Here is a 15,635-nt window from a genome sequence, read left to right on the forward strand (position 1 = left end):
AAGCCCCTACAGGAATCTGTTTCACTCCTCATCTGTCTACAGTCTTCATTTGTCACATAAATCCTGACAGAATCTTAGATTAGATATTAGATATGAATCCTACATCCTCAAGATCGTATAAATTAAATATTAAGTAAAATGAGACTAATGATGATAAAACTAATAATGATAATCATACTACTACTAAACAGAACAATAAAAAGGATTCAAATATTGTTTTTATTTAAATTATGGTATCGCTGGTAATATTTCTGAATCACTTGGTGTTGAAACCAATCACAGCTTTGCATTATTTGAATGATTTGAATTTGATAGGTGGAAGGGTGGTTGCTATGGGAACGATATCATTCTGTCCGCCGGTCTCGCCGTCACTAAAGTCGGCCTGCTAACAAACGTGTTAAAGTCTCTCAGCGGGGGTTCAGAGCTCCGACCTTGACCGGTCTGTTGCTCGTTGCTTCACCAACAACCGAAGTCGAACACGGGACGCGGACTGGAGAACTCCGCGGTCAGCTTCAAGCGGCTAGCTTAAAGGCTAAGCGAACAATACAAGCGCGAACTTCGCTGCCGGTTGGCACGACAACGAGTAACGGCGAGACCTTCGCCAGAACCAGAACCAGAATTGCCCGAGACATTTTAATGGGTGAGTCTGTCAGCCAGCTTCCAGGCAGGGCTAAAGCTACAGCTAGCGTCCCGGGCCGGCAGAGAGCCGGCAGAGAGCTGGCAGAGTGCCGGCAGAGAGCCGCGGCTCGGTGCCCAGCTGTGACTATGGATCCAGAAAGTGCTCATGGAAAAGGGTGAGTAGACTTTAAGTCTCCTGTCCTCATGTTTCATATGTTCATGTTTCATATCATTACTGTAGACCTGATTACAGTTAAAATACACAATTACAAAGTTAGATCGGACTAAGATAAACAGACATGTATGATGTAAACAGACATGTATGATAAACAGACATGTATAATAAACAGACATGTATGATAAACAGACATGTATGACGTAAACAGACATGTATGATGTAAACAGACATGTATGATAAACAGACATGTATGACAAAAACAGACATGTATGATGTAAACAGACATGTATGATATAAACAGACATGTATGACAAAAACAGACATGTATGATAAACAGAAATGCAAGATATAAACAGACATGTATGATATAAACAGACATGTATGATGTAAACAGACATGTATGATAAACAGACATGTATGATATAAACAGACATGTATGATAAACAGACATGTATGATATAAACAGACATGTATGATAAACAGACATGTATGATATAAACAGACATGTATGATAAACAGACATGTATGATGTAAACAGACATGTATGATATAAACAGACATGTATGATATAAACAGACATGTATGATGTAAACAGCCATGTATCATATAAACAGACATGCATGACGTAAACAGACATGTATGATATAAACAGACATGTATGATATAAACAGACATGTATGATGTAAACAGACATGTATGACAAAAACAGACATGTATGATAAACAGAAATGTATGATGTAAACAGACATGTATGACGTAAACAGACATGTATGATGTAAACAGACATGTATGACGTAAACAGACATGTATGATATAAACAGACATGTATGATATAAACAGACATGTATGATGTAAACAGACATGTATGATATAAACAGACATGTATGATGTAAACAGACATGTATGATGTAAACAGACATGTATGATATACACAGACATGTTTGATATAAACAGACATGTATGACGTAAACAGACATGTATGACGTAAACAGACATGTATGATATAAACAGACATGTATGACGTAAACAAACATGTCTGATGTAAACAGACATGTATGACGTAAACAAACATGTCTGATGTAAACAGACATGTATGATGTAAACAGACATGTATGCAGTAGTAAAGAGATGTAAACAGAACTGTAGTGCAAAGAAGATTTACGGTAAGTGAACAGTGATCAGACTAAAGATGTAAACAGACATATAATAAACAGATGTAAACAGACACATATAATGAACAGATGTAAACAGACATATAATGAACAGATGTAAACAGACACATATAATGAACAGATGTAAACAGACATAATGAACAGATGTAAACAGACATAATAAACAGATGTAAACAGACATATAATGAACAGATGTAAACAGACACATATAATGAACAGATGTAAACAGACACATATAATAAACAGATGTAAACAGACATAATAAACAGATGTAAACAGACATAATAAACAGATGTAAACAGACATAATAAACAGATGTAAACAGACATATAATGAACAGATGTAAACAGACATAATAAACAGATGTAAACAGACATAATAAACAGATGTAAACAGACATATAATGAACAGATGTAAACAGACATAATAAACAGATGTAAACAGACACATATAATGAACAGATGTAAACAGACATAATAAACAGATGTAAACAGACACATATAATGAACAGATGTAAACAGACATATAATGAACAGATGTAAACAGACATAATAAACAGATGTAAACAGACATAATAAACAGATGTAAACAGACACATATAATAAACAGATGTAAACAGACACATATAATGAACAGATGTACAAACAGACACATATAATGAACAGATGTAAACAGACATATAATGAACAGATGTAAACAGACATATAATGAACAGATGTAAACAGACATATAATGAACAGATGTAAACAGACATAATAAACAGATGTAAACAGACATATAATGAACAGATGTAAACAGACACATATAATGAACAGATGTAAACAGACATAATAAACAGATGTAAACAGACATAATAAACAGATGTAAACAGACATATAATGAACAGATGTAAACAGACATAATAAACAGATGTAAACAGACACATATAATGAACAGATGTAAACAGACATAATAAACAGATGTAAACAGACACATATAATGAACAGATGTAAACAGACATATAATGAACAGATGTAAACAGACATAATAAACAGATGTAAACAGACATAATAAACAGATGTAAACAGACACATATAATAAACAGATGTAAACAGACACATATAATGAACAGATGTACAAACAGACACATATAATGAACAGATGTAAACAGACATATAATGAACAGATGTAAACAGACATATAATGAACAGATGTAAACAGACATATAATGAACAGATGTAAACAGACATAATAAACAGATGTAAACAGACATATAATGAACAGATGTAAACAGACACATATAATGAACAGATGTAAACAGACATAATAAACAGATGTAAACAGACACATATAATAAACAGATGTAAACAGACATAATAAACAGATGTAAACAGACATATAATAAACAGATGTAAACAGACATATAATGAACAGATGTAAACAGACATATAATGAACAGATGTAAACAGACACATGTAATGAACAGATGTAAACAGACACATATAATGAACAGATGTACAAACAGACACATATAATGAACAGATGTAAACAGACATATAATGAACAGATGTAAACAGACATATAATGAACAGATGTAAACAGACATATAATGAACAGATGTAAACAGACACATGTAATGAACAGATGTAAACAGACACATATAATGAACAGATGTACAAACAGACACATATAATGAACAGATGTAAACAGACATATAATGAACAGATGTAAACAGACATAATAAACAGATGTAAACAGACATATAATGAACAGATGTAAACAGACATATAATGAACAGATGTAAACAGACATAATAAACAGATGTAAACAGACACATATAATAAACAGATGTAAACAGACATATAATGAACAGATGTAAACAGACATATAATAAACAGATGTAAACAGACATAATAAACAGATGTAAACAGACACATATAATAAACAGATGTAAACAGACATATAATGAACAGATGTAAACAGACATATAATAAACAGATGTAAACAGACATAATAAACAGATGTAAACAGACACATATAATAAACAGATGTAAACAGACACATATAATAAACAGATGTAAACAGACATAATAAACAGATGTAAACAGACACATATAATAAACAGATGTAAACAGACACATATAATAAACAGATGTAAACAGACACATATAATAAACAGATGTAAACAGACATATAATGAACAGATGTAAACAGACATATAATGAACAGATGTAAACAGACACATATAATGAACAGATGTAAACAGACACATATAATGAACAGATGTAAACAGACATATAATGAACAGATGTAAACAGACACATATAATAAACAGATGTAAACAGACATATAATGAACAGATGTAAACAGACATATAATGAACAGATGTAAACAGACACATATAATAAACAGATGTAAACAGACATATAATAAACAGATGTAAACAGACATATAATAAACAGATGTAAACAGACACATATAATAAACAGATGTAAACAGACATATAATAAACAGATGTAAACAGACACATATAATGAACAGATGTAAACAGACATGTAATGAACAGATGTAAACAGACACATATAATGAACAGATGTAAACAGACATATAATAAACAGATGTAAACAGACACATATAATGAACAGATGTACAAACAGACACATATAATAAACAGATGTAAACAGACATAATAAACAGATGTAAACAGACATAATAAACAGATGTAAACAGACACATATAATGAACAGATGTAAACAGACACATATAATGAACAGATGTAAACAGACACATATAATGAACAGATGTAAACAGACATATAATGAACAGATGTAAACAGACATAATAAACAGATGTAAACAGACATATAATGAACAGATGTAAACAGACATATAATGAACAGATGTAAACAGACATATAATGAACAGATGTAAACAGACATATAATGAACTTTATTTATGTAGCACATTAATAAGAGCCCAGGCGTACGTTACGTTTAGTGAAATACATTCCATCCAAACATGAACAATACGTTAAAATGCTAAACAACAGTGAAAGATCTAGTGGATACTGCTGTTGGAATAAAACCCTCAACTAGAGGACAAAACAAACAAGTAAACAGCTGCTAGAGCGCCCCCTGGTGTTTCCAGAGCACACAAAGCCAGGCAGTCCAAACACATCCAGAGCAGACTGTAAAGTTAGAAGGAGGACATAGTGGCTGCTGCATGTTTCCTTCATGATCACACAGGAAGAGAACTTCATCATCTCACTCACTGATGGAACTTTAAAGTCCTGTGAATAAAAAAGTTCACTTTATTTTTCTTCTTTGGAGAATCATGTATCTGCACATTTAAACACATAAATCAGTTCGGCCTGTTTCACTATATTCATAAATTTTTTTTACCAAGAAGGGAAACAGAGCAGATTGATTATTGATTATTTCATTTCAGAATAAGTGTTGTTTTGCAGGACTGTTGTATTTGTGTGTTTGCCTGCAGACAGCTGATGTTCATTCAGCATTAAGTTCACCTTGAACTTTCAGCCTCATATCTGCATGTTAAAGTTTGTTCTATAGATCCTTCATGGAAATGAGAAGCTGGAGTGTTTTCTTGTGCTTTATTATATCATAATGAACGGTTGTTTTACCAGCGTGCTGTTTGTTGGGTTTTATTGCTATCAAAGGCCAAAAGACAATAAGACCTTCTGAACCTGTTGAATAACAACTTTGCTGCTTAGGACTAGAAGTTGTAGTCAAACTGTTTTGACGTCTCTATTTTTAAAGTTGTTTGTGATTAGTGAAGTGTTCTCAGCAGATCGTTCCCCGAGGCCGCACACGCTGGCCGCTGGGTCGTAATTAGCTGAATACAAATTGGCTGTAGTCCAGCGTGTCCCCAAAGGCTGGTCCTGTTGTTCACCACAGCGTGATCACATGGGAGCTTCCTGTTTGTCGAGGACACTAACGACCCCCATACAGTCACATTACACAAGCTGTGGGCCACCATGTGGACATTACTGTTCTTTCCTAACATTGCATCATACTAATTGGGCCTGTTTTTTTCCTCTGAGACACACACACACACACACACACACACACACACACACACACACACATTATGTTGCACTTTCTGTTAATGTAGTTTTTAACAGTTTGCCATGACCTCCCTGACCTTTGGACAGAGTAACAGTGAGTTAGAGTGAAAGCTTTGGCTTCTTTGAGGATAGTTTGATGGATGTGTAAAAGTAGAGGATGTCTGTAAGTGGCTCTGGTCTGTTTGGGGGGGGCCTGTTTCGCTCTTTTCCTACCATCTGTTTTCTCTTTGTGGAGCTGCCAGCACAGTTTGCTACCAGCTTGCACAATGAATGGGGATGAATTGTGGACAGCAGGTGGTGTGAAACGTGTGATGGTAGTAATGTCATGTCAGTTTGCATCAGTGTAAAAGACGCAGCACTCTTTTCAGATGAACATATGAAGATAAAGATGTTAGTGAGGGACTTGAATCAGACATTAGATCAGTCTGGGAGTAAGTCTCAAGAAAGTTCTTCACAAGCTACTGACATGTAAACATTCAAGTATTTCATCAGTCAGATTCCAGCTTTGAGCATCCTCGTAGAACACACCTGTGAAGACATTCCTGTTTGGAATTCATTCCCAGATTTCTGCATTATTCCCTGAGGCCCCCGCGGCACCTTTCTTTTCTTTTTTACCATGCGCCAGTGTCTTCTTCAGGTACTCCTAATTAGCTTCTCTAGCTGAAGGGCATGTGGGGCCTCAAAGTGTGTCAAGGTACAGTTCAGGAAAATAACTGAGTCCATCAAATGTGAATTAAAATGATTCATTCTTTACTTCAGTATTCCCAAACACACCACTTTGTACCAGGGCTGGGACATTAGTGGCTTCCCATGATCATGTCATGCTTTATGGAGATTAAATGGTTCCTCTGCTTCATGCCCTGATGCTCCTTTGGTCTCTAGGTTTTGTCATGTTTTGAGAGTACACCAACATATCTCAAAAACGTTGTTGATTTTATTTCTTTGTTGTGAAATAGTTCATAATGCAGTTTAATAATCCTGATGATGATCGAGCTGATGCTCCTCTACACACACCAGGAGTTAAAGATTCACTCAGAGAAACCATAAAGTGCTCTTAGAGATGAAGTCAAGAATGTTCTTTATTTCCAGGTTAAATTAGGAATAACCAAAGAAAGATGACATGAAATATGAAACACACATAAACCCCAAATAAGACAGGACCTTTAACAAAGCCCGAAATACAGCAGATAAAGACAGTTAGTATTCAACAGAACAAGTCTGTAATGTTCAGTCCATACATGAAGAGAGGATGATACAAAACAACCTGTAAGGTCATCATTGTGCATTTTTTAATATGTGACTATTAAACTCACATTGAAGGTACCAAAACAGGAACAGAGGATTCAAACCGTCAAGTAGGGAAAACAGGTTTGTGCTGCTTTCTTCCTGACTTATCAGACAGACCCTGAAGTGTGTCAAATAATAAATCACTGTGTATATGGATAATCTCATGGAGCGCATACAGAACCTTGTAAATAAAATTGTTGCTAAGAAATCCCATTCAGAGTAAAACTACAGGGTTTAAAATTGATGTTCAGTGAAACGGATCCTAAAACGTCAAGAGTAGGAAGACACCAGGCCGTGTACGCCCTGACGTCTCATCATTACAGACAGCGCTTCACCAGAGCTGAACATCAAAGTCCGTGACAACATACCAGCTGATTTAAAACATCATGTGATTGCCGTTAGCTTCACGACACACATGTGGTGCTTCACCTCATGTCATTGCTGAGCTTCACTGGATTACTTCCTCCTCTTTCGAGCTTTCCAGTTCTGCATGCACACCAGTCTGTCAGGCGTCATCCAGCAGATCATGTACAACAGGCTGTGGAAGACATGTTGAATAAGAGGGAACTGAAAAAGCAACAAGTACATGTGATTTTACGTGGCAGCGTAATATGAAAAAGCAACGTATGATATGGGGGTAATGAGCGTGGGCTGCACTGCGCACACATCAGCTGGCTGCACGTTAACACAAGAAAGATAGTGGGACATTTCAAGCAGTCAGGCCTACTCACGACTGGAAGATATCCAATATTCTGTGAATATACCAGTCATGCACCTTCAGCAAGATGCCCACGTATGATGGAGCCGCACTGTGAGACAAAGAGTCTCCTGGACTGAAAGTGTCTCTGCTGCAGGCCTCCACCTCCCAGCTACACTGACTGTCTATCAATACAATATTAGCATTAGTGTTGTTAAAGGGTTAACTTGTTAAAGTCTTTAATGAGATTAAACAGAAGTGTAAATATTTTAGTTTGATAAAACTAACTGTATGAGGAGGCTCCATTATACAACGTTAAAACTTATGACAGCTGGATCATAAAAGACGTTTAAATATTTGTTTAATTCATCAGATATTACATCTTGGTGCTCATTATGCTTTTTATCGTGTTTCATAATCAAACCAAATCACTCATGTACACTCCAAAAGCTTTTCATTATTCAGACGTCCATGTTCATCTCTTCAGAGAAACTATAGTGAACAAAGTCTTGAGGTGTTTATAAATGTCTTTCATTTTCAGTCCATATATGAGCGGATTAAACAGAGGATGGTACAAAACCACTTGGAAAGTCATGATCAGACTTGCAGTTTTTGGGATATCTGATTCGACTCTCCTTATAATGATGTCTTATGTGCACAACAAAGAAAAGTGGATCAGAACCAGCAGGTGTGGTGAACAGGTGTGTGCAGCTTTCCTCCTGTCTGCCCTGCAACGTCTATGAGTTATAACCAGAATCTTTGCATACGTGAAAACAATGTAGAGTATCGGAAAAAATACAATATTCAGAAAAACAAACACCCCATACACAGACAGTAGTTTAGAGGCGACAAAGTGAAGCTTGTAAATAGAATTGTTGCAAAAGATTCCTTTCAAAGTAAAGTTACGGATTGTTCTTGTGGAACTTACTAAAGCCGCCCCCGCCATCTGACAAGCGGGCAGAATCCAAGCCAAGACTAAGAAAACACTGACAGCTGACTTATTCATGATGGTGGGATAATGCAGAGGTTTACATATAGACACATATCTGTCGTAGGCCATGGCTGACAACAGGAAGAACTCTGACCCCCCCAAACAAATAAAACAGGAAGAATTGAAAGTGGCACATTGAATGTGTTATGGTCTGTTTCTCAGATAAAAAGTCAACCAGCAGTTTGGGGTAGATGGCAGTGCTGTAGAAAACAGAGTTGATCAGTGAGGCTGCGATGAAAACGTACATCGGTTTGTGTAAGTTTTGGTGAATACCTATGAGGCATACAATAGTGGAATTACAGCAGATGATTAAAACATATAGTATGAAAACAACCACAAAATAAAGGTATCTGTATTTCTACATACCCACCCAGAGAAATATAAGACACAGTTAAAACTGATCATTATTAAAGACAACTAAATTACAAAAGAGTCAAAAAAGCCTGACTTTTGCCATACAATCTATTTTTTTGCGGTTTAATTATCTTCATTTTGCCTTTAAAATGTCGATGATGTCAGAGATGTTCATTCCTTTAATCACTAAAAGTTGACGGTTCGAGTTTGGGTAATGTTTTTATCAGACAACTTCCTTTAATCTCTCAGGATCTCATTAAAACTTTCTGCTAACATGTTGACAACTTGTGCAAACTCCAGAGTCCTTCACCTCATGTTTGTGTCTCTTGATTGGAAGGTGTGTCTGCATTGTATTTTCAGCCTTTAATGAAGTAGTCATGTCCTTTATTATTTTATTTACCTTTCTGTTACATCACTATGCGACCTGTGGCTCCTTTACAGCATGTTATTCCCCACTGTCTCACTCTCCCTGATTTCTGACTCTATCCACCATCATATCTTTGCAATGAATGCAAACATAATTCTTACAACAACATAGTTTAGTGGGAATGTAGGGACAGATGCATGTGCCTGTACTTCTTCTTGGTAAAGTTATGTGTTCAGTGTCAAAATGTCTTCATTCGATCATTCTTCAGGGACAGGTAGGTGTCCAGATTCCCCAATATACAGATAATCAAAAGGGAAAGTATAGGGTGATGATTTCAAACTGGAATATAGTAAATGGGCTGACCGTTAGGGCCCTTTGTCTGGGTACAACACTTTTTTTTGTGCTGGCAACGCAGCACTAAAAACAATTTCATTATTTTCCACCCAGAGTTACGTGATGACACGTCCAATCAGAGACATGGAAGCAACGTCCATCGTTTGGACACATTTAATCTTCAGTCAAGACGACAGCAAACAAAAAAGAAGTAAAAAAAACAAACAGCTTTAAAGGAATACAAGTAATTTGTTTTCTACTGTTTTGGAGAAGTTGATTTCTACTTTAAATCTAAAATGTGTTGTTTTCATTTTAAGTAATGCTTAAAATAGTTAATCAGATTTACAGTAGAGACCTTGTTAGTGAACTTTGAAGGCACAAACTAAATCATCGTTCAATTCATCGTGATATTGATTTGAGTTCAAATTTCTCAGTGTTCATACCAACATGCAGCTTCGGGGGCTAAATAATGAAGTTGTTTAACTTGGTAGAAAAAAAACAACCTATACCTGTTTGTTAGTGACGGTTCGTGCATGAGACTATGTTGTTTAGGAACTCTGACTGGACTTTACTGTCCTGGTTTATTCTGGTTGACTCGGGACGTTTTGTGATGGGGAGCTGGTGTGTTTCCTCCATCCAATGAGAGCGCAGCAGCTGAGTTTAGCAGTGAATTTAAAATCATCTGATTTTAAAAGGGCAAACATGACTGATCTGGACTCAGCGGTAAAAAAGAGATAATGTTATCAAATTGAAGCAAAAAATCTACGAGCATTGAATTGTTCCAAAACAAGGGTGAACCTTGTGTTGTCTTTTACCTGTGGACGTGGTGTTGGTCTACTTCCTGTTGGACAGGAAGGTGACAAACACCAGCGGTTAGCTTGTGCTAGCAGAAGGAGGGGTCACGTTGAAATGTTCACAAGCTGCAACAAGTAATGTTGCCTTTAACTTATACTTTTGACTGCATTAAGTGAGGTACATCTGTCCTAAAAAGTGTTCTTCTATCCCAGTAATATGGGTGAAATAATAATTTATGAAACAAGAATGGTAAAGACAGAAATACAACACTGAATAGTATTGACCACTTGTCAGGGTTAATGTGCTTCAAATATCGCTTATCATGAGATACCAAACAGACAAGTGAGATCTTTTAAACCATCAATCAGCAACACTTGAATTCTTACTGACAACCAGCAGTTTAAGTTTGAAAGACTCCATAACGGGGAACATGCTTTAAAAAACAATTAAAGAATCAGAGAGTCCTGAGTTCAAAGAAGTTCATGTTTGGAATGGATTCGATTGACAGTTTCACGAGCTCCTGAGGGTGTCAAGCAATCTAATAAAAGGCGTCAAACGAACTCAAACAGCTGAATTTGAATTTGGAGATGGACACGGCAAATGCAGTCCACTTCAGGTCCCTTTAAATGCATGAGAAAGCTCAGTCCCAGTTTAATGTTTGTGTTTAACATTTGAATTTGTATGGATCTGCGCTGTTCATGTTATCTTTTTATTCATCTTTAACAGCATGTTTAATTGGACGTACATAACGTTTGATGGGTATGTGGAAGTTCAAAAATACAGATATCTTTATTTCTTCATCATGATCACAGTGTACTTTCTAATAATCCTTTATAATTCTACTATTGTGTACCTCATCTGGAAACATAAGAACCTGCATGAGCCTATGTACATTTTTATTGCAGCATTGTTGATCAACTCTGTTGTTCTCAGCAGCGCTGTGTATCCAAAATACTTGATTGACTTCTTATCGGACACACAGATCATTTCTTACTCAGCTTGTCTCTTTCAATTTTTTACATTTTACGCAATAGGCAGTTCAGAATTCTTACTGTTGTCTGTAATGGCCTATGATAGGTATGTGTCGATATGTAAACCTCTGCAATATCCCACCATCATGAGGAAGAGAATGGTGAGTATTTTCCTGCTTTTAGCTTGGCTTGTTCCAGCTGGTCACATTGCTATCCCAGCTATACTGAGTGCTAAAAGTAAGCTGTGCAACTTTACCTTGAATGCCATATTTTGTAACAACACGATATATAGACTTCAATGTGTTAGTTCAAGAGTAATTACAATATATGGCATAGTTACTTTGGTCGACCTTGCCATTCTCCCGCTGGTCTTCATAACCTTTACCTATGCTAAGATACTTTTTATTGCTTTTCAGAGTTGTAAAGAAGTGAAGAAGAAAGCTGCAGAAACGTGTTTGCCCCATCTGTTGGTTTTAATTAGTTACTCGTGCCTCTGTGCTTATGATATCAGTATAGCACGAGTGGAGTCTAACTTTCCCCAAACTGCACGCTTCATCATGATGTTACAAACCGTGTTTTACAACCCTTTGTTGAATCCTCTCATATATGGGCTCAAAATGAAAGAGATTTCCAAACACCTAAAGAAGTTGATTTTTCCAGCCAAAGCATCTCTTTTTATGAATCCCGATCACTGATGCACGGCTGCATCTTCTGCCTTGTTTGTGTATTAGTGCGACTTCTTTAAAGGTATTACATCATGTATTTATTTATTTAAAGAACCATACATATAGAGAGTCTTTAGTGTAACAATGTTGGAGAATAAATGAAGTTTAAACAATATCAAGGTTTCTTTACCTCCAGACTTTCTTTCTGTTTCACTCTTACAGTTGTGAATTCATGAAGCAAAATTGAACCTGAGTTTTCTTTGTGAAATATTTGCTGTTGGTATATTTCTAAAGTTATTCAGGTAGGTGCAGGGCGCGACTCAAATAGCTGAGAGGAGAAGAAACCCTTGCAGAAAAGAACTGTTAATTGCAGTGTTTTAACCAGAGGCCTTCTTTAGGTAATCATTTATTTAGTAGAATGAAACTCCTGGAAAATTGTCACCTGAAGAAGACCTCTTGTCAAAATGTTGTGATTCATTCAAACCTTTTGTGTCTCACTCCACTGACCCTGAAGCCCCTCATATGATTCATGACAGGAGAGTTTGTGTTTACAAGAACTAGAGTAACATACACTGTTTAGGTCTGGGGGAGAAAGTGAAATAAAAATCTGGACTTTCAAAAATGAAAATTTGTATTTATTTTTTTCTTGAACTTTTTCGGCTACACCCCTTGTGGTCCCCTAGTTCACATCCTTCCCCTCTCCAACATAGTGGCTTGTTGGCCCCAGGTTCCTACCTGAGGTCTGTCTGCCTTTCCTTGACATTGGCTCCACCCTGAAACTACATGATGCACATTTAAACAAAAGCTTGCAACTTATACTTCAAATTGTATTTATTTTTCGGCCATGTTGGGGTTTTAGAATGAGCTTACGTGTGATCAACCATTATGTTGGGTTTTCTTCAGTAAAATTTGGTTGTCAAATTAACATGAATAATTATCTTTATTGCATTATATATCAAAATAAACAATTTTTTTGTGATCAACTTTTTATTATTTTTTTAAGATAAAGGAGACTATAACACAAGATAAAAGTCAACAGGAGAAATACAATAAACAAAAAACTAAAATTCAAGATACAAAAACTAAAATAAAAAATAAAGTACCTTTTAGGCCGAGGCCCTATAACATTCATTAATCAACCCCCCCCCCCACCCCAGGACCTGCAGGATCATTAAAGTAAAAACATATATCGATCATTTTAACGTCTTTATCTTTTGCAAAATTAGTTTCCATTGGTCAATGCTAGCCTCCTTGACCCCAAGGATACGTGCAGTTGCTAGTTCCATGTGAATAACGTCTCTATAAGTGAGAATCCAGTATGTGCTAGAAAGTTTTTGAGGCTGCTTCCAGCGCAACGCAATCAGCTTTTTAGCTGCAGTCAGACCGGCAAAGATAATTCTTTTCTGATGATTGCTAATTGTTAACCAAGAAAGGTCATTTAATATCAAAACAGGTATAGCAACATCTATGGTTATAGATGATGTTGTATCCAAAAACAAGCCACATGTGGACACTCCCTTTTTACATGTGTAAAAAAGGTCCAATGACACCCTGAGAACAGAGGGATCATAAGGGGTTGGCCACCATTTTCATGAAGTGCATCTTCCAAGGAGTAAGATAAGTCCTATGCACTTAATTTAGGTGGATCTGCTGGTGATCAGGATTACGGGACGCCAACTGAATATTAGCCCAAACAGAATCCCAATTAAAGTCAGCATCTATGCCTGGCACGTCATTTCTCCACTGCCTTTCCACAGTCAAATTCCGATTAGATAGATAGATAGATAGATAGATAGATACTTTATTGATCCCGAGGGAAATTCAAGGCATCCAGTAGCAGTGTACAGACAGGCAGGACACAAGACATTAGTTACAATACACACCCGCTGCCCCCCCTCCCCTCTCCATACAATAATCCCCCAAACAAGATTTAGCAGCCCCTATGTGACTAAGAGTAAACATAATTACAAGTTAAACCTGTGCAGTTAGCATTAGCATTAGACTTAAAACTTATATAGTATGATGTACATAACCTGTGAAGCAGAGAAAAACATGTGCTGATTAAAAGAGACCTGTAAACAGTTAAAGAGCCTTAGAAACAAAGTGCTGACCTTCTAGAAACTAGTTACATGTGCATGTACAGTGGTGTTTGAGGTAGTGCCAGAGGTGTGAGTACAGTCATTAAACAGTCAATGCAGGGATGCAGATTGGGCCATTAAAGTGCTCAGCAACATAAAGGAGCAGTGGTTAGCATTAAGTGTCCAAAACAATAAGGTGAAACCAGGAGTGATTAGGGTGATTGCCATTAAAGTACCCAACTATTGAGGAGCAGATTAGCATTAAGTGTGAAAGACAATAGAGTGAAACTTGACCTAGAATCGTGATCATGTCAACCATTACAGATGTAGCATAACAATACAGTAGGATGAAACCAGACATGATTAGGGTGATTATCATTAAAGTGACCAGTGCTCAGCCTAACCCTAACCCTGGAAAAATGATGTTGTACAGTCTAATGGCCTATAGGGGGACAAAAGAGTTCTTGAGTCTGTCCGTGGAGCACGACTGTGACAGCAGTCTGTCACTGAACATGCTCCTCTTCCCGGTGAAGGTGCTGTGCAGAGGGTGGTGTGTGTTGTCCATGATGGAGAGCATTTTGTCCAGAGACCTCCTCTCTGCCACTGTCACCAGTGAGTCCAGCTCTGTTTCCACCACAGAGCCGGCCCTCCTCACCAGTCTGTCCAAGCGTGCTGCGTCCCTCTTCTTGCAGCTTCCTCCCCAGCACACCACTGCGTAGAAGAGGACGCTGGATACCACAGACTGGTAGAACATCTGCAGCAGCTTTTTGCAGATGTTAAAGGACCCCAGCCTTCTCAGGAAGTACAGATGACTCTGTCCCTTCCTGCAGATCCATGTTAGGTGACCAGTCCAGCTTGTCATCCAGTTGCAGCTCCAGATACCCGTAGGTCCTCTCAGTAGGAGGGGATGGATGGTGTCGAAAGCGCTTGAGAAATCAAAGAACATGATTCTCATCACGCTGCTCCCTTTGTCCAGATGAGAGTAAGCCCTGTGTAGAAGATAGAGGATGGCATCGTCCACGCCCACCTTTGCCTGGTATGCAAACTGCAGGGGATCCTGTGCG

The 15,635-nt window shown here is 37.2% G+C and overlaps 2 protein-coding genes across 2 annotated transcripts; one reads left to right on the forward strand and one right to left on the reverse strand.

The window, feature by feature from the left end:
* Window positions 1–8,570: 8,570 nt before the first annotated feature.
* LOC306832981 (olfactory receptor 13C2-like) lies at window positions 8,571–9,465 on the reverse strand (the record flags this gene model as incomplete). Its single annotated transcript, XM_079358003.1, is given in 3 exon segments — window positions 8,571–9,107; window positions 9,109–9,366; window positions 9,457–9,465. Coding segments are annotated over 3 exon segments (708 nt in total). The 3' UTR covers window positions 8,571–8,666.
* A 1,158-nt stretch (window positions 9,466–10,623) lies between these two features.
* Window positions 10,624–13,022, forward strand: LOC306833121 (olfactory receptor 4N2-like). Its single transcript, XM_079358210.1, has one exon. The coding sequence runs from the start codon at window positions 11,585–11,587 to the stop codon at window positions 12,521–12,523; it is 939 nt and encodes a 312-aa protein (XP_079214336.1). The 5' UTR covers window positions 10,624–11,584; the 3' UTR covers window positions 12,524–13,022.
* Window positions 13,023–15,635: the final 2,613 nt, after the last annotated feature.

The sequence above is a fragment of the Symphodus melops genome (assembly GCF_947650265.1).
Source record: "Symphodus melops genome assembly, chromosome: 12".
Taxonomy (NCBI): Eukaryota; Metazoa; Chordata; class Actinopteri; order Labriformes; family Labridae; genus Symphodus; species Symphodus melops.